Consider the following 24,506-nt stretch of genomic DNA (forward strand, 5'->3'; position numbering starts at 1 on the left):
TTCACCTGTGCTCAAGCCTGCATCTAACTGCCTGGACTTTTCAAGACAGGCTTACACCTGTTCTGCAATTTTGTGCTCACTTTACCCCACGAGATGAACCTGGACGGTAGAGAGATTACTATCTTGTTTGATGGAGAAATTAGAACCCAGATGTTAAGAGATTGCTAAACAGAGAGAGAATCTAGGCTGAATGCTATTTCTCCTCATCTGACACTAAGTACTCTACACTTAAAAATGGTATTCAATAATGAAGGGATTCGCCTATAATAGTGAAGATGGTTTTGGTTTTGTTTGTTTGTTTGTTTGTTTTGAAATACAGTGGCTAGCCTTGGTCTTTCGGCCTCTATCTCCCAAGTGCTAGGATCATGGCCGTGTGTCATCATGACCACCCTAAGATTTTATTTTGGTTAAGAGAAACATTTGAATGGCATTCACGAAACTGAGACACATATGAGAACAAACGGATAGAAAGAAGTAATTATTTTTAGTTAGATGTATAGAAAGTGTTTCTGAGGGTCTTAGTCTATATACCCACAGAACTGGGCCCATGATTATGTAAGTAAGACTCTGTGAAAAACCCAATACTAACCGAGTTACGTGTCTCTGAAGGTGGTATGTATCATCTTGGCTTTACATATGACACAGCAGTCACTGTTCAATCTCAGCACTGTATAAAACCATCATGGCAGTAAACAAGTGTCAGCCCAGGGCTTGGAAAGAGACTCATTAGTTTGGGTTATCTCTGGCTACGTAGTGAGCTCAGGGCCAGCCTGATAAGAGACACTGAGTACTCAGCAAGGGCAGGGACATATTTCCCCATTTAACCTTCCTTGGAACACTCCTATGAAATAGGTCATATGTTTCTTATCACATGGTTGAGGAAACCATGGCGCAGACCCATCTCAGTGCCACAGCTAATGGTCCAGGTCTTAGCTTGAGATACCCAGACTCTGGTCACATGAGAGGCTTGGCTGTTCTAAGAAGGACAAGAGGTCAACCTACCATTCTGAAGTCCTCCTCAAACTTGAAAGCCCCACCTCCCGTGGCACAGAGGGTGGTGTGGAGGCTGGAGAAGTTCTTGTCGCTGCCCATCTGGATGAACGTGTGCATGGCGCAGGTGGGGAAGCGGATGAAGTGCAGGTTCCCTCTGCGCCCGCACACCGTCAGGTTTTTCAGTTCCAGGTGGACGTCGCGGATCCCAGCTTTGCCATAGGCAGTGTTCGAAGTCAAATACTTCCGGATGCTCTTCAGGTTCTCCACTTCTTCCTGTTCTTCCTCTGCTGTGATATCCTTCGGTTCAAAGTAAACCAGCTTAACCAGCGTTCCGCCGATATCCATACCAAACCACGGGAATGCTGAGGGACAGAAGGAAAGAAGAGGTGAGGCTGCGGGATTTCATCTAGGGGAAGAACGCTTGGAGTCTGAACAGTCGATGAGGGAATGCATTCCACATCAAATTGCCTTCAAGACACGAATCTAAACTCAGGTGCAGAGACACAGTGCCTGTGGTGCCCACCGTCGATCACAACCACTCAGAATTAAGTGAGACTGCACAGGATTCTGCAAAGACCTAAAGCAGCAGCCTCAGGCATGCTTTTGGGACTCAAGTACCTCACCAAGCCTGGGGCTACTCCAGTGTTTAAAGACTTTATTTATTTATTTATCTATTTACTTATTTATTTACTTATTTATTTATTGCACAGATCATGCTGTAAATTCTATAGATATCTTGGCCAAATTAATGGATGAGTTCCTGAGCGGTACACACCTGTTTTATCAGTACACAGGAGCTGAGGCAGGAGGACTGCAGGTAGAGGGCCCATCTGGGCTGTATGTGAGACTGAGTTTCAAAGGAAAACAGGGAAGGGGCAGGAAACAGAAAGGAGGGGAGGGGAGAAAAGAGGTGAGGAGAGACAAGGCACACTGGTTTTGAGAACAAAAAGGCTTTTTCAACAAGTTTCTTTTGTTTCGGCCCTACAGATTATCTACGTAAACCCTTGCCAAATTGTGTATATTGGGATCTAGAAAAGGCCCTTTTTCTGATAGAAGTACCTGGTTTTCTATTCAGAAAGCTGAGAGAAAGGTATAAAAGGAAACACTCCTGGCACCTAAATACTCCTAAACCTCATTGTTGTTTCATTTATGACTCAAGTCACCCACTCAACAGTTGGTAAACAGTAATTTCTCCAACACTCTAGAAGCGTCTCAGTTGGTGAAGTGCTTGTGTAGCTACCTACACAAAGGCCTAGGTTTGAACCTAGCATCACACCAGCCAGCAGAGTGACACAGGTCTGTAATCCCAGACCTTGGAGGGGAGGCTCACAAGTTCAAGGTTATCCTGGGCTTGCACAGTGAGTGAAAGGGCATTCTGAGCCAGAAACCCCACAAGGAAGGAAGAGAGAAAGGGATTGAGGAGGAGGGAGGGGAAAGGTGGACCAAGTCCATATGAGTTTAAGAGCAATGAATCCCACTAACAAGAGCAAGTCAACAAAGATGCTATTGTCTTTAGAGAAGTTTACAAAGCAAATGTCTCCAGGCCAGTGCACTTGCTTGGGCTGGGCAACTTGCTTGTCTTAGCAAGTGGTTAAGAGAAACCTGGAAACCATTTGCGTTTATTAGACAGTCTAGTTTAAAGATGGCACTAGCTGGCCCAAAGTCTAAAATCCAGTCCTGCCTGGTGCACAGCATAGAAGGAGCAGGATGTGAGGAGAGGCGAGCTCGCTGGAGCAGCAGCCAGAGGCAGCTCCCTCTTCAAGCTCTCTGGGGCTGTGCAAGGAACAAGTGCATTCCAATTGTCTTCAGCTCCCTCTTGCCTTCGACATCACGAACGGGGAAAAAAAAAAAAAAAAAAATCACAGATTCCCCAACTACAAACGCTGCCAGAAGGCTTTCATGGTGCAGTCTGCGGAAGTGGAGTCTGGTGAGCTTGCAGGTGCCCAAGCACCAGGGCTGCAGCTGTAGCTCACCTCAGCAGCGTACAGAAGATGCTTGCTGGGGGGGTGGGGGGGGGGGGGATGTAGTAGGATCAGGGCAGGGTCTCCTGCAGCAGTTTGAGGATGACAGTTTAGAGAACGTGTGTGAAAACTAAAAGTAGCCAGGTGTAGCAGTGCATGCATTTAATCCTAGCACTGGAGAGGCAGAGGCAGGCAGATCTCTGTGAACCAGCCTGGTCTACATAGTGAATTCCAGGACAGCCAGAGCTATGTAGAGACTCTGTCTCAAAAACAAAAAGTCTGAAAGTACATTAATGGAGGGGATGGGGAGGAAGAGGGTGGAAGACCCTAAGTGAGGTGTGGGGTTCATGTCTATAAATGCCTGTAATCTTAGCATGCAAGAAGTTGAGGCAAGCATATTGCCTGCTTTGAGTTCCAGGACGGCCTACACTATGGAATGAGACCCTGCTTCAACAAAACAAAACAAACAAAAAATTTTAATTATTCAAGGAGTACATATAAGTCTGTTCACTATAGTATCTTTAAGAATGGTCTAATTGGGGAACGGAGAGATGGCTCAGCGATGGTTTAAACGCACTTGCTACTCTTACTGGGTTCCCAGCACCTACACTGGGTGGCTCACAACTGTCTGTAAGTCTGGAAGGATCTGATGCCTCTGGTGGCCTCCTCAGGCACACGAGCACACATGTGCACCCGCAGACATGTAATTTAAAAATAATAAGAGTAAATCTTAAGGACTGGAGAGATGGCTCAGAGGTTAAGGGCACTCACTGATTGTTCTTTCAGAGGTCCTGAGTTCAATTCCCAGTAACCATATGGTGGCTCACAACCATCTATAATGTGATCTGGTGCCCTCTTCTGGCTCGCAGGTGTACATGCAGGCAGAGCACTGTATACATAATGATAAATAAATAAATCTTTAAAAGTAAATCTTAAAAACTGAATGAGCATGACTACTAACAGGACTGTTAAAACAAGCTATAAACCAAGGGTACGTCCTTAAACAAAGAAACCAAGAGTATGACTCCTAAACTGGGGACGCTAGACAGCTGAAAACATGATCCCACCAGAACTACTTCCCCCAAGTTTCCATTAATGAGAAAAGCAGAAGATTGGGGCAGTGTATACAGGATAGCAGCCTCCAGGAGGAAAGGCCCCTCACACCCTTCTATTTGGTTAACTCTTGCTGCTAAGTACAGGCAACTGACAATAACTGACTCTCAAAAGCACAGCTGGAGATTCCTGAACATTCTGCACGTTATTTTGAAGTCTCTTTTGTCTTTGAACCATTTCAAAGCTGCTGTTGGCAAGGTGTCAAAACAACAGGAAAAAAAAGTATAGCGCTATGAAAACTCATAACAATGTTTTATGAGCAGTTTGGGCTAAAGTAAAAAAGAATAAATGTTGGAGAGATTGTATTAATTTAAGCAGCAATGGAAATTTCAGACCTGGGAATGGGGTGGGGAAAGGAATCAGGAAAGGAGACTGCAGCTCCAACTCAGGAGCACAGTACAGCCAGAATGACCAAAGAAGGCCCGACGCTCTATCCCTAGGACCATGGGAAGTGAAGGAGAGAAGAAAAATGGTTTTACTTACCCATTTCACATCTTTTTTTTTTTTTTTTTTTTTAAGAGAATGGGTGGTGTTAAGATAAGTTCTTGTCCTATAGCCCAGGCTAACCTGAAATGTAGCCTACGCTGATCTGAAACTTTTGAACCTCTTGCCTCAGACTCCTTCCTGACAGCGAAGTCAGGCCACTGTGCCTGGATTTCATTTCCCGCCACCATACACACAGTCATGCTCTTGTGCTCACGCTGCGATGCTTTTCCAGGCATGTGTGTAACTGCACACATCTTCCTGATATCAAGATCTGCTTAAGCCTGAGCTTCCTTTACGGCCACACTCACTCTCAATGGAGATAGGAGAGAGGGGGAAGGAGGAAGGAAGAACATTCTGCCCAGCTACCAAGGCCCTCCACACGCCACAGATGATGTCCAGATATGTGCATAAATTCAGCTCATCTACTATGCCTACCAGAAGCCATGCCCACTCGAGACACAGAATGCTAGCCTTCACCCCTTACTCTCCTCCTCAAACCAGATGTCACATCGAAACAAAACAAAGGGCCTGCTATAACTCTGCAAGGGCCTGAGCTAGGTCCCCAGAGGAGGAGGTTGAAAACAAAAACAAACAAACAAACAAACAAAGAAAAATCCAGAGTAATCAGCAATAGGAGACCACGTTCAAATTTCACAAGGGCACATCCATAAACAAGTGTTAAATAAAAATTACAGGAGGCCACTGCTTAGTCTCAGCACCTCCCACTCTCCCCAAAAGTCTAGGCTGACAATCTACACGGAGTCATTCATACCCATCTGAAACTCAGCTACTGGTCTGAAAAATCTGAATTAGAAAAGTTAACAGGAAATCCACCCCACTCCCAACAAGGCAGCTTCTACAAGCATGACACTGCAGCTCCTTCAGCCTAATCCTTAGACAAGGAAGTAACCTAGCTATGAGTGGCCCACATCCATACTCTTAGCCTTGGATGCTGAGGCAGGAGGATTGCTACAAGTTGTAGGCCAGCCTAGCTTACTTAGTGAGTTCTAGGTCAGCTAGGATTATAAGTGAGACCCTTTTCCTGAAAGAACAAAACAAAAGCAGAAGTGACTTGATGTTAAATTATCAGTTATATTTCTATTCTGTTTTCTTGCTGTAAGGGAATGACTTTGAAATGATAGATTTATTTACATTTTATTATATCTGCTCTCAAAGCCTTTTCTGCCTATGCCAAACACCTTCGGTTGTCCCATGGACAACTTCTAGATTTTCAAATTGAAAATAAAACCAATTAAGCTCAGTAGCCTCGGAATTGGCAAGGAAGATCAGTGGGTGAAGGTGCCACTGCTAAGCCTGAATTAGATGCCTGGAACCCACACAGGAAAACAGCGGGGCGACCTCAGACCTCCACATGTGCACCCTAACCTGCACACATACAGACTGTAAACACAAAGTATTTACACAGGCAGGGTAAATAAACATGATCCTTTAAAAAAATTCAATAATGTCAACTGTTGTGATTCTGGCCTTTGACAGCATGAGTAAATAAACCTTTGTTCTCTAAAGCAGGGAGAGCCCGGTATTACGGGCTGCAGCAATAGGACCTGGCCTGCTGTCACTAACAGCTCAAGTGTAAGGACACTCTGAGGTGAGAGAACATGCCCCAGAGAGTGAGGAGCAGCTCTGGGAGATTGGCAAACACTTGCCATGACAAACATCCGTGATAATCTGAGTGGGAGATGACGAACACACCTGAAGAACGAGTCTCATCTACTGAGAGTCTGAAAGTCAAGTGGTGGCTCTTTCCGGCTACCACTGACTGTATCTTTAAAGGCGGGAGAGGATGAAGTCTGGAAAGAATAGCCTGCTTTAATAACAAAACGCAAAGAGGACGTGTCACCACCAAACTCAGCGGGATGACAAGCTGAGACAGGACAAGAAGTGGGAGTGGAACCCTGTGGTGGCACACAGAGGATCCGGAACTCACAGCCATCCTCAAAACAACAAAACAGCACGAAAGAAAGAAAGAAAGAAAGGAGGGAGGGAGGGAGGGAGGGAGGGAGGGAAGGAAGGAGGGAGTGAGTGAGTGTGGGTAAGGAGGGCACAGGAGTCACTGCAGAGCACTGCCCCATCTCTGAGTAAGTCACTTTAGGTAGGGGTGGGCACACTCTTGAGCATGCTCAGTTTAAGGGCATGATTCAAGGAGGAGGAATGGCCACAGACTTTAGTTAGGCCTTGATTACCTCAGGGAGTAACTGTATGAGGGGTTATATGCCTCTGGGCATGCTTAGCTTTTGCCAAACAGTTTTAGCTGAAGAAGGAAAGGGTGTTTGTTTGTTTGTTTGTTTGTTTTGTTTTGTTTTGTTTTGTTTGTTGGTTGGTTTTTTGGTGTTTTTGAGACAAGGTTTCTCTGTGTAGCCTTGGCTGTCCTGGACTCGCTTTGTAGACCAGGCCGGCCTCGGAAAGGGCGTTTTGAAGGCGTATCAGTGATACAAAAGTCGGCCTGTCTTGCTTAATGGCTCAAAGTCAGATCTATAGAGCAGGGGGAACCATCTGACCTAAGCCAACAGCTAAAAAGCCTCTTTGTAAAACAAAACAAAACAAAACAAAACAAAAACGTCAATTAGCACCTTCACGCTGTCCACCTCCTTCTTAAGTGAGAACTGCGGTCACTCTCACAGTTAGTTAAGACGCCCAAAGACAAGATGAGTTAAGGCAGTGGTCCTCAGTCTTTCTAATGCTGAGATCCTTTAATACAGTTCCTCATGTTGTGGCGTCCCCAAGCATAAAATCATTTCCATTGCTACCTCACAACTGTAATTTTGCTACTGTCATGAATCATAATATATAACATACAGCCACTGTGAAAGGGTCACTGGATCCCCCAAAGCGGTTGATACCCACAAGTTGAAAACCGATGAACTAAGGTGGGGTTTGTTTGTTTTTTCAGGTCAGTCCTTGGATAAGAATGGTGTGTGTGTTGGGGGGAGGGGTGTTTATAATGCCATCTCCCTGCAAAGACAGACTGATTAAAAATGGCACCCATTAAGTCAACAGACAAGTTTAGCGTGACACAGTGAACACAAAAAAGGGGAGTGTTATAAGAAAACTTAGGATTTGCTGCAGGGATGTGGAAAGCGACTAGAATTAAAGAAATGCAAAACTGATTCCTTTTTTTTTTTTTTTTTTTTTTTTTAAGCTGTACAACCAAGGAAACCAAGAGCCTGAACCCATACAATCAAGAAAATTGCTCAAGACACTGGGAACTTGGATTCTGTAAGCCAGAGGGCAGCAGACAAAGACGAAGGGCAAATTCTACAGTGCTTTGTCAAAGGACAACCTTTTCTACCATGGGGTGGGGAATGAGGAGTGTGTGGGGGACAATTCCAGAGCCTTGGCCTTGCTAAGCAGGCCCTCTACCCCGAACCTGACTTTATTTTCAGTTCTTTCTTTCATTAGGACAATATTCCACTGTATAAAACAGAGTAAGCATCCGGGTGGCCATAGACAAAGTCTGAAGAAACCAAAAACAAAACAGCAAAGAGTGGACTGGTTATTTCAAGACCAGGGCAGGGCCAGGAAGACAGAACAACAAAATAACTGCCTAATAGCTCAACACGAGGTTATTTTAGGTTGTTCCTTATGCATAAAAGTTAAGGCATCACTACCGCCAACGGGATTGCTAACTTGCCTGTTCCACTTGTTCTGTTTCATTCCTTATCTTATTTAGTGTGGTGTGTGTGTTCTTGTGAGTGCTGGTGCGCATGTGCTACAGAACATATGGCAGTTAGAGGACTGCTTTGGGGGGTCAGTTCTCGTCTTCCATCATGGGATCCAGAGATCAAACATAGCTCCTCAGGCTTTTTGCAAAACCCATCTTACTGGCCCTGGTTGGACAACGTGGATATTATTTCTCTAGGCCACAGAAGATAAGATAAATAGCTTAGTTTCAGGGGAGTGTTGGTAACTCCACTGTGGGTGTTACCCTCTGACGGGGCTTCGCTCAGAATAACAGCCTCCAGTCATTTTATCTAACAGATACGGCTTCAAACAGAGTGATGGAACTGAGGAGAACAGAGGAAGAGCTGTGGCGAAGCCCTCCCTCAGGGCCCCAACGGGACATTCTCCACCTGGGAACCGAGTGGCCAGCGGGATTTCGGAATCTTTTCCGTAGTTCTGAGTGAGTGACTCTTGTGTGACTCCGTCCACTCCGTTCTAAACTGCACAGCAGTATAGACTGTCGCTTCCAACCTTCGTTTAGCAATGTTATAATCCAATGGGAAGAGCACGAAGGAGAAACGGCTTCACTTTTGTTGAGAATTCTCGGCATCGATAGGGATCATACCCCAGGTGTTTTAAGAATGACTTTATATACCTAATTTAGAACCCAAATTAGGCATCATCTAGATGGTGTGACTAGCCAGGACACTGGGACACTCCTTTGAAGAAGATCCGGATGCATTTCATCTGTATGCCAAATACCTGGCTCACAGAAGGACAAATGGCGGCAGCCGCTTGTGCTACTGACCAGACAATTCTGGTCTTTTCGTTGAGGCCCAATGGTGTCAGATAGCAACCCCTGCCATTTGATAACTGACCTGGGCAGTGTTCCTAATCAGGCTACTGAGCTGTGAGTGTGTGTTCTTTCCAGGCAAAAGGGCATTTCCGATGGTTGGAAACTCTGCAAGGGCCCTTTGCCAAAACAGCAAGACTTAAGATTGTTCTCTCATCTGGGTCTCAGAGTGAAGATGGGCCACAGTGGACTCCCTGTCACCCTTCAGTGGACCTGCCTTTTAAGAAATAGTATTTTTAATCGTGTGTGTATGGCCACAGAGACTTAAACATCTTAGTGAGACAATACTTCTTAACACTCAATGATGGTGGTCCCTTAAGATTAGCACCTAAGTTGACAGTACAGCCATCTTAGTTCATTTACACTTCTCCATGCTCATACAATGATGAAACTGACCAATGGCCCTTACCATAGAGGAAAGCACTTGTCTTTAAGCAGCATAGACTGTGTTCTTCCTGACTGTAAATTAGACACCTGGATGAGCAATTACTCCTTTGGGCCTGTGTCTGACTCAATGACCTTGGACATTAGCAATTCTTTCAAAGTTGCCAGAAGTTAGAATCATGCTAAGGCCTGTGGAGATGGTTCAGCAGGCACAGGTGATTGCTGCATGCACAAATTTGGTGACTAAGTTCAATTCTGAACAGGACTTCTACAAGTAAAGAGTTGGGAGGGGGGAGTGGGGGGGAGAAGGCACTAAGTGGATAATAAAAGTGTATGCTGAGGATACAGCACAGTGGTAAAGTACAGACCTACCATGTATGTGGTCTTAGGTTCAGCTGTAATACCACCCAAACAAACAGTGTCTCTTTACTCGTATCTTGTCTCTGAGGACTAGCCTTCCCTTCATAATGTATAAATTTGGCTGGTAGCATATTTTTACTATTTGTTAGTATATGGAGAGAAAACTTAAGAGGCAGGAAGGACTCCAAATGCAGTATTCTAACAACTGAAGACCAATGAAGCCAAGCACAGTGGTACATGCCTGTAATTAAAGCAATATTCAGATAGTAGAACCCAAATGTGGTGAGTTTCAGACCAGCCTGAAGTAAATAATGAGATCTTGTCCAGAAAAGTAAATAAAATAAAAATAAAAGGGATCAAATAATCCTCCAAGGTCAGTCATTAGACCAGTAGACAGCAGAGCTCAGCTCAGCTTCATGAGCCACTCTTCCACTCTGCTAGGACAGACTGAGTTGAGTTGTCTGATGCTTGCAACCCAGGGTTCCAATAGATAAAAGCTGTATGGAAAGGTTTCTTAATTGAACAACTTACTGATCTATATAGTATAGATTGCAGAGGTTCTGACTAGGTCTTATATTCAGCCATCCTAAATGCATGCACACTAAGTCCTCCAAAGCCATATGTCAACAGTATGAAACCAAGAGTTCAAAAACACCATTTTTAAGGACCTTATAATTTAAGGTTTCTGTAACACTATCAAGAGACCCATAAGTACTGCACATAGAAAACTATTAAACGTTACAGTCTCTATACAAAGAAACCAAAGTCAGTGCTCCTCTCAAGTTGATGTATGCTGTTTTGCCTAAATTTACAGAACAGTCATGTGGTAACTGCCAATGCTGTCGAGGATACAAGTACTCACACCACGTATGGGAGTGTCAATTGGTGCAATCTTTCCTATGGCGGCTATTCAGAAATATACACTAAAAAGCTCCAGATGCCTCAACCCTTGACTCCTTCATTCTAACCCTGAGAATGTGGTTGTGAATGTGTCTAAAGAAATTAACGTAAAACTTTCAAACTTTAGGCAAGATGTGCCTCGGCTGTAGAATGCTTGCCTAGTGTATACAAGGCTTTAGATTTGATCTTCAACAACTCAAAAAAAAACAAAAAACAAAAAACAAAACCAAAAACTGAAACAGGGCTGAATAAACAAATGATTATCCATTAGCACAAAGAAACAATGCAACACTTATTAAATAATTTTGTTTGGGGACCGGAGAGGTGGCTTAGATGGTTAAGAGCACTGGCTGCTCTTCCAGAGGGCCTGTGTTCTGTTTCCAGCACCCACATGGCAGCTTACACCCTGTAACTAGAGTCTTAGGGAATCCAATGTCCTTTCCTGACCTCCACGGGCACCAGGCAGGCACATGGTGCACAGACATACATGCAAGCAAAGCATTCATACACAAATTTTAAAAAAAAATAGTAATTTTGTTGGACAGAACTTATGGGCATTACAAAAAATTTCTGGTCAAGGTTAAGGAGGTAGATAAATGGCAGGATTTGTACAATTACATTTCTGTCTGGAGATGAATTGAACAATCACAGAGTGAGGCTAGACTCATTTACCCACGGATCGTAGAATGGGGTGGTCTTTTCTCCAGGATTTCTTTTTTTGACACTTTCCCATTTTTAGAATCACCACAGTTAAACTTTATAAGCTTTATAATTTTCAAATTCTTAGTTAAAACCTCGGCAATGGTGTAAAAGACAAGAAACTGTTTTAACTTTGCTTCAAGCAGCTGATAGCTGATCTCCGGTTTCCCGTGGAAAGCAGAATGCTTCCACACCCCAGATCAACACTTTCTTTTCTTCTGAGCCAACATCCTCCCCGTATCTAGCACATGGAAGCTGGTGTCACACCACTGGACACTAGCCACCAAGCATGGCAGAGAAGCCAGGCATAGTGCTGCTTGCCTGCCATCTCAGTTCTCAGTGGGCTGAGTAAGGAGAACCGTGAGCTTGAGGCCAGCCTGCACCACATAGGAAGTTCCACTCACAAAAATCACACTGTGTGGATATTAAATAGTTCCTTTAAGATCAGAAGATCCAGGCATTCTCTACACACTGCCATCTCAGCACTTGAGAGGACCACCATGAGTTTATGGCCAGCTTGGGCTACCTAGTTCAAGGATAGCCTGGGCTACATGGCGAGGCTCTCAAAAGGCACAGAAAACAAATGTAAAGAAAGCATGAGCAAGCCGGGCAGTGGTGGCGCACGCCTTTAAACCCAGCACTCGGGAGACAGAGGCAGGAGGATCACTGTGAGTTCGAGGCCACCGTGGTCTACAAAGTTAGTCTAGGACAGCCAAGGCTAACACACAGAGACCCTGTCTAGAAAAACAAACAAAAAGAAAAAAGAAACAAACAAACAAACTGTGAGCACACACCTCTCCCCTTTGCCACCTTTCTGTTTGAGACATGGTCTCACTGTGTACCCCTTACACTGGCTGGCTTGGAACAGGCTATGTAGTTCAGCCTGACCTCAAACTCACAGAAATCAACAGGCCTCTGCCTCCTGAGTGCCAGGGTTAAAGGCATGTGCCAACACACTAGGCAACACCATGAATGTTTAGGTTGAAGGCAATGTAGTAGCAGATAATTAACACATTCATCTCTACATTAACCATTTTCCTTTTACTTTTCCTTGATGAAAGGGACAAGGGCAGATGAGCCTGAAGCCCACGAAGGCTGGCGTCTTAACACTGTGCTGTATACTTAACCTCAGCAATAGAAATAACCGCCACACCTGAATCAACTGTGCACTTGGAATTTAAACCAGGTCTCTATGGCTTATGTGCAGCCATATTTCCATGAGGCAACTGCGACTCTGGTGTTTAGTGCAACTAGACTTGAAAGTGAAAATTTATCATTAGTGAATATATGGGGGAGGTGATAATTTCATGTGATGGCACAGATGTGGAGGTCAGAGGCCAACTAGGTGGGTGGTTGACAGTACATGTCTGGAGTTCAGAGGACAACTTTGGGGAGTGATTGGCACAGGTGTGGAGGACAACTGCAGAGACGTTGGACAGCACACATGTGAAGGTCAGAGGGCAATTTGGGAGCTGAGACAACACATACGTAGAGGTCAGAGGGCGCCTATGGCGGGGTCATTCTCTCTTTTCACTATGGATTCTAGGGATTGAACACAAGTTGCCAGGTTTGCACTATAGTCACCTCTGTAGGGTGAGCCACCAGCCAGCCCTAATTACAGGTACTTTTTAAAACGACTGGCCATGTTCAACCATGAGGCTTCTCAAATTTACCAAATTGTAAAGTAACAACAATAAAGCCAAAACAAAACACACCTGAGGCATATGCTAAACATACTGACTGCCAGCCTATGAGTGTGGCTCAGTGGAAGGGTACTGGCCCACAAAGCGTGAGGCAAGTTCAATGCCCGGCGCCATAAAACATAAAAACAAAAACGAAGAGTGCAGACTGCCAAGCTATCACCTAGACATTTGGGTTCCATGGGACTGGAGCGGTGCCCGGGAAATGTTCTCAACAAGGGGGCCCTCAGTCAAGCTCAGAACTGCTACAGTAGCTGAATCCAGATGATTGGTATAAATAGTTGGGGCATCTTAAGTGCCGAGCTGGCATACGACCAAGCTGCCTCTCCCGGCAACTCTGAGGACAGAGGCCTTCTGCTGACGCCGAGGGCAATGCACTGCAGTGACCTCGCAGACACCCCCGTTCCCTGGACACGTCTGACAGCATCTTAATAAGATTCTTCACGAGTAATTTACTTTATGAGCACTGCAGGTGAGTTTCACGTTGTAAAGCCAGGTTTTGAAGTTCTGAACGACGTCTCACGCTTGATTAACCCCAGGTTAATCTAAACTACAGTTTAGAACATCTTATAATTAAGTTCACTTGATGGCTCCGCTCTCTCAGTGCCTACTACGGTAGAGAGAAGCCTGCATACCTTGAAGAAGCCAGATCTGGCAACAGAACTCAGTCAAATACTTAGGGCAGGGAGGTGCACAGTTCTTTTATTTGCAGCCCTTTGACACAGATAACCAACTATGTGAAAGCAAAACAAGCTGAAATGTCAACATTAAAAAAATATGTATGGCCGGGTGTGGTGGCACATGCCTTTAATCCCAGCACTCGGGAGGCAGAGGCAGGTGGATCATTTTGAGTTGAAGGCCAGCCTGCTGTACAAAGCAAGTCTAGGACAGCCAAGGCTACACAGAGAAACCCTGTCTCAAAATACCAAAAAAATAAAAATAAAAATAAATAAAAAATTGTGTGTGTGTGTGTGTGTGTGTGTGTGTGTGTGTGTGTGTGTGTGTGTGTTTTGAGTTTAGGGTTTAATAAGCAAGATGCTCTTACAAAGACAAAAGAAACCAAGAACTAAGGCTCCCTTCTGCTAGAACCAATACAGTCTCAGCTTAGATTTGGACCAGACCGAAGCAAGATCGAGCTGGAGATGATCCAAAGATACCAAACTCAAATGTTTAACATTTCTCTGTCGGCCGTGGTGGTTCACACTGTAATCCTCACAGTGCGGAGGATGAGACTGGAGGATCAATGTGTGTCCTTTGAGGCTAGGCTGTGCCACTAAGACTCAATCATGACAAGAGCTCCGAAGGAGCAGCTTTTATTCCCAAGGTCCTAGAGACTCTCCGAGCCACCCTTATGGTAGAAATCAGGAAGAGACTAGTCACAGAAGAAAGCAGAGGTCATACCAGTGACCTTGTCTTCACCACAGAACCCATGCCGTCTGTCAAGCCCCACATGTCCACTCCAGGCCTTAAGGAGAGCAACTGGGAAGGCAGACTAAATTCAATCCCTATTCTATGTTAACATTCTTAGGCTGTCTAGAGGCAGAATGTACCAAACAGTTGGAGACAGATGCTGTCACCACCTTTATTTCTCACCAAGAAGCTGCCAGTTCCGCCCAATCTAAAGGCGACAGAAGAGGAGTACCAACCTTCCTTTAATGACACCATGCTGACCAGCTCTTTCCTCCACGTTGAAACACTCCCCTAGACGGACGAGGGGGGCTCTTAAGACTAGGGGAGGAGTTCATGAAACTTTGAAGACTCACAAGGCCCCTCACCAAGGCTACAGATGCAGCAATTATTCGCGGGCATAGAGGAGCTGCTTCTGCGCTGACGATACAGTGTACAGTGTTCAGAGACGCACCCTTCTTGAGTCTTCACTCCTTCCTGATGGATCCTTTAACGATGTGGCTGCCTTTCAGTCACCCACACACCTGTAAGTAACCCCGATACACACACTGGCTCACTACATTAGAGCTGGTTCACATTATTGTTGAGCCTGTGGTTGAGGCTTTATCTGAGGATAATAACGTCTGCTCCTGTCTCCCCAGGAAAAGTCCCATAATGCCCCACTTTCTTAATTAGAAATAGTTTCTGAATGAACCAAAACTCCCAGATGTACCAAGGGCCATGTTCACCAGACACTGGTGTGACTGTGGTGTGAGCGCCACACCACCAAGAGCTGATCGGAGCCCACCCAGCTAGAGTTCCTAGAGCTTCCCAATGCCCTGTGTGCTAGGGCTCAAGATGGTAATCTTATTATCTTCTTAGACAAATCCCAGTTTAAACCACCAGGAGGTTTAGCTTTCTGTCTGGACAAGCCACCAGAGCATGCTGGCATACTCTAGGGATGCAACTGATAATTTAATGTCACAGAGTAGCTAATTAAAGAGCTGCTGGAAGGAACAGCATTGCTAGGCAGCACCACCAAACGCAATCAGTCTACCGGAAATGATCTTTATACATTTCTTTCAGCTTCAACCACGGAAGGCTTTAAAGCTTTACAGCTTGGCTGGGGTCACAGGGAGGAAAGAAGGAAGAAGAGTGTACCGACTACTTTTGTGGCAAGGCGAGCTGAAAGACAAGGTTCCAAGTACGCACCTCATATCATTTGAGAACAAATACATTTTTATTCAGTAACCACTGAATGGGGTTTTTGCTTGTTTGTTTTCCTAGACAGGGAAAGATTGTGGCAAACAAAATTTAGTACATGTTTCCCTTAACACTTACATTCTTTCTAATCCACAGGGTTAATGAATTAAGAATAAACTGGGTGGTGGTGGCACATGCCTTTAATCCCAGCACTTGGGAGGCCTAGGCAGGCGGATCACTGTGAGTTAGAGGCCAACCTGGTCTACCAAGTGAGTCCAGGACAGCCAAGGCTACACAGAGAAACCCTATCTCAAAACAAACAAACAAACAGAACATGGCAGTGCATGTCTACAGTCCCACTACTCTGGAGGCAGGGCAGGAAGATCAAAGTTTAAGGCTGTCTTTTACTGAATACTGAGTTCAAAGTCAGCCTAGGGCAGGGGGTGAGGAGAGGACAGAGGAAATGAGAAGTTGTTTCCTGCCAAGCATGGTGTAGACATCTTTAATCCAGTACTTCAGAGGCTGCAGCAAGAGGATCTTGAATTTGAGGACAGTTTCGTGATATATGACACCTCATGCCAAATAAACAAACGAAAAACAACAACAAAACTGGGTGCTGTGGCACACACCTTTAATCCCAGCACTCGGGGAGATAGAGGCAGGTAGATCAGGACTGCTGTGAGTTGGAGGCCAGCCTGGTCTACAAAGCAAGTCCAAGATAGCCAAGGCTACAGAGAAACCCTGTCTTGGGGGTGGAGTGGGGGAACCTTAAAAAAAGACAACAAAAAAGGGGAAACCTTTTCAAACTCTTTTGCTTTGGAATTCTTCTGTTCCATCTTACATCTGAAGGCCCCACAAGATAGATCAAAGCAAAACTCCTTGCATAAATTTACAAATCACACCACAATATTTAAAGTGAATTGTGGTGGTTTGAATGAGAAATGTCTCCTCCCATAGGCTTATGTATTTGAAACTCACTGGCTGCTGAAGGTTTAGAGCCTTGCCCACTTCCTGTCTCTGCTCCCTAGTATGGATGAAAATGTAACCACACAGCCTTCCCTCCAGCCAGTGTGCCATTATGGACTCTTATTACTCTGGAACTGTTAGCCAAAATAAACCCTTTCTTCCTTAAATTGCTTTTAGTGCTGGTATTTTATCACAGCAACAAAAGTAGTTAGTACAGTAATCAATAATGATGATGATGATGATGTTTTCAACAAAATAAAGGCAATAAGCTGTCTTATGGAACAGCTTTATTTTCATGAATTCCAGCAATTATTTATTAGTTTGTCTATTTAAGACAAGATCTCATTCTTTAGATCAGATAGGCCTCAAACTCACAGCAATCCCCCTGCCTCAATGTCTCACACTGCAATTAGAGGCATGAGGTCCTATGCTTGGCAACTGATTAGTGTATCTATTGCCTTACATAATTCAGACAGAATCTCAATTTACAGAACAAGTGCAAATGCTAAATGTTTCCACCTTAGAAAACTGACTCTGAATTCATTCAGTACCATAGAAAGGTTTACAGAAAGTCTTCCATAAAAAGCTGAATACTAAAAATATTTAACAACTCTACACTCTGATCATGACAAGTATAAAAATCAAGTAAAAGCCATTCAAGCCTTTTGTAACAAGCACTCAAATGCTAAGAGAGCATTATCCAAGGCCTGGCAGGTTATACATTTACTTCTTAGGTAACTGACCTAAGCCAAAGTGAGAGCAGTGGTCACGTAGACACGCCTAACTCTTGACTAAAATTTAGCTGAAACTGGTACACACGTGCGAGTGGTGTACTGGGACATGTGCTGCTTCTTTATTTATTGATGACATTCATCTGCAGGCCAATAAGATGGCAGATCTGTTCATAACAACTCAGAAGATGCTTACCATGGGTCTCTGAAACTCCATCGAGGGCAGCAGCAGAACTGCAACAGCCAACTAATGTGGCCGGCACTGCCAACGTGTTATCACTACTCAGCAGCCTGGGTGTTTTGTTGTTGTTGTTGTTTGTTTGTTTTGTGACAGGGTCTATGTATTCCCAGCCCTCCAGGAATTCATGTAGAGCAGGCTAGGTAAGCACTCTCCCAAACCACCAACACTACCACCACCACCACCACCACCACCAATACCAAAAACAACAAAACTAAGGGTGTTGAGTAAAATAGTTGAGTCCTTCAATGATACAAGCTACACACAACTCTATACAACAAAAACTCATTGAATGAACTAATTCAAATAACTTAGGCATTATTGTCTTAGATTTCCCTGTGTTGTAATTCAGTATAAAAGTGCTAGTGATGATACCTCTAAATTAATAAAAAGTTATTAAATGATACTTATTCTGTCAAGAAAGGTAGGGATGCTTTTGAAGCATATCTTCAGAAAACTGACAAAACAAACTGGCTCTGGCATATGTGACAAATGGTATATAATTGCTTTCGTTCCTGGGCCTTCTTAACAAATAGAGAACATTCCCTTTCTCTGTATGCTTCTGTGCTTGGTTTTGAAACATAGTCATGGTGTCTGAAGACCAGTGTGGCAATGACTGTGCCCTAGTGACTTTCAAGAGAGCTTGTCTACCTGTTTCTACTGGCCTTGTTCTAGTGAGTTCTTGCTCCTTGAAGAAAAGGAGGAAATAAAACCATTTTACTACTTTCCCTTGCCTGGCATACTGGCATACTTCTCAAATACAGTACTTGGGAGACTGAGACAGCAGGAGCTCTGTGAGTTTTGAGGGTTACCTTGTCTCACAAATCGAATAAGTAAACATTAAACATTTTAAAGGGGCAGTAGATAAGATGGCTTAGTCACTAAAGCACTTGCTTTATAAGCCTGAGAAACAAAATCCAGACCCCTTGAACCCACAGAAAAATCCAGACATAGTGGCACACGCTCATAATCCCACAATGAGACAGGTGGCACAGGCAGAATCCTGGAGCACACTGGCCACTTAGCCTAGCCTACCTGTGCAAGATCCAGGCAGAGGAGAGACCCTGTCTCAAACAAAATGTGGAATGTGTTTGAACAAAAGGAATGGCACTTAAGTCTCTTCTCTGACCTTTAATGTACACACATGATGTCCTCGCATACAAGTACATACACACACACACACAACACACACACAACACACGAATGCACGAATGCACTCACACCCCTATACCCATACCAAAAAATACTGTTCTTTCTCTTTGAGGTTCCCAGCCCCTCATCTATCTGTCTGTGTGTATCTGTTTCAGGGGCTACTTTATGAGATATGGTCTTGCTGTGTAAATGGCCCTGGCTGGCTTAGAACTGGCTATGGAGATCAGGCTGGCCTTGAACCTGTGGCAATCCTCTTCCCTGTGCCTGGGGAGCACTGAGTTATAGGCATGTGCCCCATTCTTCATTCTTAATCTGTTTCTCAAGATAGAAACGATGAAGAAAATACTAATTACTTCCACTTAGTGATTTGGGAGTGATTCCAATGCAGCCTTTTTGGCACAATGCTATGTTATTCCAACAATGACATTTCTGATCTGAGACCATGAACAAATAATTAAGAATTAATCACATACAAACAACAACAGGCACTTGCAAACAAAAGAGTTCTCTGAGGACACCACAACAACCAGGCTTTTATTACTTGGTCTGTACGTGAGATGGCACAAGTCTTATTGTGACTAAATAACTAAATTCATCTATCTAATTATGCATTATGTAATATATTCCTAATTTTACGGTAATAACAAGTTACATTTAAAAAAAAATATTTATTTATTATGTATTGCTTTGCCTGTATGCACACCTGCAGGCCAAAAGAGGGCATTAGATGTGTTACAGATGGTTGTGAGTCACTATGTGGTTGCTGGGAATTGAACTCAGGAACTCTGGAAGAGCAGACAATGCTCTTAACCGATGAGCCATCTCTCCAGCCCCCACAAGTTACATTTTTAAAGAGGTTATTTTTTATAAAAATATACAAAAAACAATAGTTGAAATGAAATGATCCCTGAGATTTACTTTCCTAACATCCAGTGTGCAAAGAGGGAAATCTGAGCTTGTAATGAAAGAAAGAAAGAAAGAAAGAAGACTTCATATGAATTGTAATCACAGACACTGAATGATGAGAACCTGACAGTCCCTAATACTCTGGTCCCAAGTTTTGAGTAACAGTTAAATTTTTCCTAAATGAAAAAGGTTTCTGAAACCGCAGCACTGTCCAAATGTTCTTTCAAGACAAGGAAGTCACAACAGGTGATCTTTGAGGCAAAATCTGAATGTTCATGGTCAAAGACTTGCCTGTTTCCCCTCCCAGATCCTATTTATAGAAACAAACAGGAACATTTCCTTTCCATTTGGCTAGAACACACTTCAACTTACCTGCCAGAGCAAGAAACATGAAATAAAGATATAGTGGCCTATGCACCCTGACAGTTCAACAACAGCCAATCCACTGTATGCCATCTCGCAGGTGGCGCAGGTGACGACCCCAACACTCGGGAAGGAGAGACAAAAGAACCATGACTTTGAGGTCCCCCCGCCGCTATGGCAAGACTTGGGGCCAGCCTGGACCCAGGAGACCCTGCTTCACATAAACCAAAAATCACCTCAGAAAGGCAGGCAGAGGGGCCTGGCTGAAGAAGCCCTGCTGACAACTATTTCAAGGCAAACACTTGCCGTTTCCTAAATCACAACCAACACAGGCCTTAAGATCACTCAAACACAACCACAGTGAATCATGAAATAAGTATAAATAAATCCAAGGGCATAATGCTCCTGGGACTAAAACGTTGGGGACACACAGGTACATATCTCTCCTAGCATGAAGAAACACATTTATTTTTTTTTTTTTCTATGCCTCCCATTCCAAGCGCATGCACAGTGATCTCGATCTACCAACTGGCCAACCCAAGACTGAGCCTAACCATGTTTGGAATAGAAATTTAACAAGAACTTGTAATAAGACTATAAATTATATAGTTACTTATATATAATTAAATATGTATAGTTTATAATATGGTCCTTAAAAATCCTATTATTATGTCATATGGACCCTCAAGTGTTTTTAAAATACTCTTGCCCTCAAACCAAGAACCAAAGCCAAGCCTTGGCACATGCTAAGCAGATGCTCTACCTCTGAGCTACACCTTATACTTTTTTCTTGTTCTTTCTTTATAATTAATTTTATGGGGGTTGGGGATTTAGCTCAGTGGTAGAGCACTTGCCTAGCAAGCACAAGGCACTGGGTTCAGTTCTCAGCTCTGGAAGGAAAAAAAAGACAAAATAATTGTATGTATGTATGTATGTACATATTTTGAGCCAGCGTCTTGCTCCGTGGCCTGGGATTATGTTGACCAGGCCAGCATAACTGGAGACAAGATCCTGCATCCCTTTTGACTTCACCTTCTGAATTGCCTGCTGGGATGACGGGCATATATAGCCACCCCTGGCTGGAATAACTTTCTTTCTTAAGAATTCCAGAGGTAGCAATCTGAAATCTCAATACCTGAGAGGTAAAAGCAAGATGACCAAGGCTCGGGTCATTTTCAGCTTCATAATGAGTTCCTGCACTGCCTGGGCCACAAAAGATCCTGTCACAGAGAAGATGAGGGGGGAAGGAAGAAAGGAAGGAAGGGAGAAAGGCAAGACAAGAGAAGAGAAAGATAAAGGGAAAAAAGATCCCTGCTGGGTGTGAGCTCTACTTACAAACAGTTGAAAGCAAAAGCGCCTGAGGCAGGAGGATTACCTTGACTTCAAGTCCAACCTGGTCCCTTTTACTGGTGCACTGGTAAATTAGCATATCTGGCTTCCTGCCTGACAACTTTCATGATGTAAATATAACCACCATGGCCACAGAGACACTAAATGTAAACTTAAAAGACATGTTCACGTTCGAGTCCTGCATGCAGCCATGTGCATGCAGCCATGTGCTGGCCTGATGGCAGCATCAGGACTCCAGGTTTGCTTACGGTAGCCTCAATCTAAGCGGCAGTCATGGTCTAATTTATGACAGCACTATTGCAAATGCACGGTCACCTCAAAGAGTAAACCTAACGTGGACCCTTGTCATAGTAAAAACCTTCAGCTAGGGGATCAGCATGTAGCTCAGGGGCAGCGTTGTTTGCCTAGGATGCACAAGGCACTGTGTTTGATTCATGAGACCTCATACAACCAGGGCCAATGCATGCCTATAGTTCCAGAGTAATTACAGGGAGAGTTTGAAGTTACTCTGATCTCATGAAACTCCATCTCAAAAACAAACAAATGGGCCAGGCAGTGATGGTGCATGCCTTTAATCCCAGCAGTTAGGAGGCTGAGGCAGAGGCAGGTGGATCTCTGTGAGTTCGTGGCCAGCCTGGTCTACAAAGTGAGTTCCAAGACAGCCAAAGCTACACACAGAGAAACTGTCTCTCAAAAAGCATTAACAAAGGAAAAATAAATAGATAGAATAAATAGAAAAAAAAAAAAACTTTCTATACAGGAAAGGACACTCCCCAAAGATAAAATATAATTATCCCCTTGGCCAAACTTCTTGCCAACTGCTGATTACCAGCACGCCACAGCCTTGGCTTTAACTATCTTCATGGGCTACAGGAAGCCAACCTGATGATGTGCATCTACATTTTCCAGCTACTTGAGAAACTGACGCTGGAGTTCAAGGGCAGCCTGGACAACACAACAAGACTCGGTGTCAAAAAATATAAATAAAAACTTTTAAAGCATACGTAGTTGGAGAGGCGTGACAGCAAAGGCACAAGTAATTCTGACCCTGTCCCACAATCATGACGTTGCCCACCTTGGTAACTGCCAATCACCTGCTCCAGGTTCCACCCCAGCTTAGAAACTGAAAATACATCAGTATTTGGCCCATAGGAATAAAACTTGGATTAGTTCCTATGGGGGTCTCATTAGAATCACTAATTCTGAGTTCAAGGCCACCAAAGACAATGCCCTCTTCCCCACCCCACCCCACCCTCCTTTGGTTTTTTTGAAGACAGGGTTTCTATGTGTAACAGAGCCCTGGCTGTCCTGGGCTTGCTTTGTAGACCAGGCCAGCCTCAAATTCACAGAGATCCGCCTGCCCGCCGCTTCCCAAGTGCTGGGATTAAAGGTGTGTGCCACCACACCCAGGTGGGTAATGCCCTCTTCATCCCCTTTACATCGCTCCCAAGAAGCCTTGCTTGGGTCTTGAGTCAGTCCTGGCTAGTAATCTGATACAGCCCACACTGAGTGACATGAGTGGGATTCGGCAGATGAGAGTACAGACCACTCTTAGTTCTTTAGGGACTAAGGATCCAGAAAAAGAACTATATAGCTATCTTAAAATATCTAATGGGCTGTCATATAATAAAGACTGATTTAAAAAATTGTAAGGGAATACAGGGTACAAGTCATGGGGAGAAGAGGAAGGTTTTGACACAGGACATCTATATAACCACCAATAATAATAATAACAGCTAACTGACATCGAGTGCCTGCATTTTTAAGGAAGCTTCAATGTACTGCTGACTCTCATCAAGGTTAACACTGACCAAGTCTACTACCCCTGTCTCTGTATCCCAGGACGGTCGACCTTGGGAGATAAAGGAGTTGTTTATCCAGAGCCCCAGAGAACTTCAAGTAACTGGCACTGTCCAAACTGGCCACCGTTCACAGGTCTACGCAGACATACTGTCCCTGTGTCTGGACTCCTTGTAGCTTCGGTCCCAGCAGGGACTCAAGGCCAGAGCACCAGGAGGCTCTGGTGGCAATGCTGGAGGCCACCTGCCCCTAGAAACAGCCACCTCATCTGTCACCTACCAAAAGACTGGAAGGCAAGTTTTTCATTTCCTGGAAAATAGGTTAAAAATATGACCGGAGAGCTAAAGACAGCTGTTCTAAAATCTTGTTCAGTCCGTGTAGCTCTTCAAAAGGAAAGCGGTGATCTTTCTAACCCCTCTCATCTCCTTTATCTTTGTCTGCCTCAGTCAACGGCTGAGATATCAGTCAAGACCAAAAGATACTGCTAAAAAACAAAAAGGAAAAAAAAAAAAAAAACTTTGTTGGGACCAGTGAGATGGCTCAGTGTGCAGAAGCACTTGCTGCCGAGTCTGAGGAAGGACAGAACCAACACCTGGGAGTTGTCTTGTGGCTGCCACACTTGTACTGCGGTAACTACATGTAATCTAACTTAAATGTAGTTTTAAAATAGTTTAAAATTAATCAAAACCTTGCCCTGACACCAAAGTACCAGTTAAATAAATTACTCAGTTCTCTTATTCTCTGTGTTGCCATCACCACTCTTAGGGCATGCCTGCTTGGTCCCAGGAGTAACAGTGAAGTTAAGGCTTGTGATTGCCATATAGTGTGTTTCTAGAAAGATCAAAGGGCATTAGGAAAATCTCTTTTCAGGAGCTGACTGAAGGTGGGATTGAAGGATACTCCGAAACCCCGCCCTCAAATTATCCAAAGAATCATCATACGCATTTTCCATATTTGGTTCTATCACCAGCTGGAAGGATGGATACGTTTATTCCTATAAATAAATGAGCCTCAGAGAAGTTTGGACCTCACCCAAGTCTACACTGCTAATAAGTGGGACACGGAAGTCGATCTGGAGCTACTATGTACTCAAATGTTAACTGCTTGCTCCCCAAGATCCTGACGAGCAAACTCCCGGGTATCTAAAATGATGTGGTGCAAGCCTTGCCTCACAAAGTGTCCCTAGTTGTTGAATAAAGTTGCCTGTGCCTCGACTGGGCAGGAGAGAGGCAGGCAGGACCAAGGTTTGTGGGCTTTTGGGGTCAGAGAAGAACCAGGAGG

General features: G+C 44.2%; 1 protein-coding gene across 1 annotated transcript in view; it reads right to left on the reverse strand.

Annotated features, from left to right (window-relative positions):
• The window catches only part of Pank1 (pantothenate kinase 1), a 69,027-nt gene that overhangs the window by 33,316 nt on the left and 11,205 nt on the right, over positions 1-24,506 (reverse strand). Inside the window, 1 exon segment of the mRNA XM_051146363.1 lies at positions 1,003-1,355. Within this exon segment, the coding sequence (XP_051002320.1) occupies positions 1,003-1,355 (353 nt within the window).

The sequence above is a fragment of the Acomys russatus genome, chromosome 5 (genome assembly GCF_903995435.1).
Source record: "Acomys russatus chromosome 5, mAcoRus1.1, whole genome shotgun sequence".
NCBI lineage: Eukaryota > Metazoa > Chordata > Mammalia > Rodentia > Muridae > Acomys > Acomys russatus.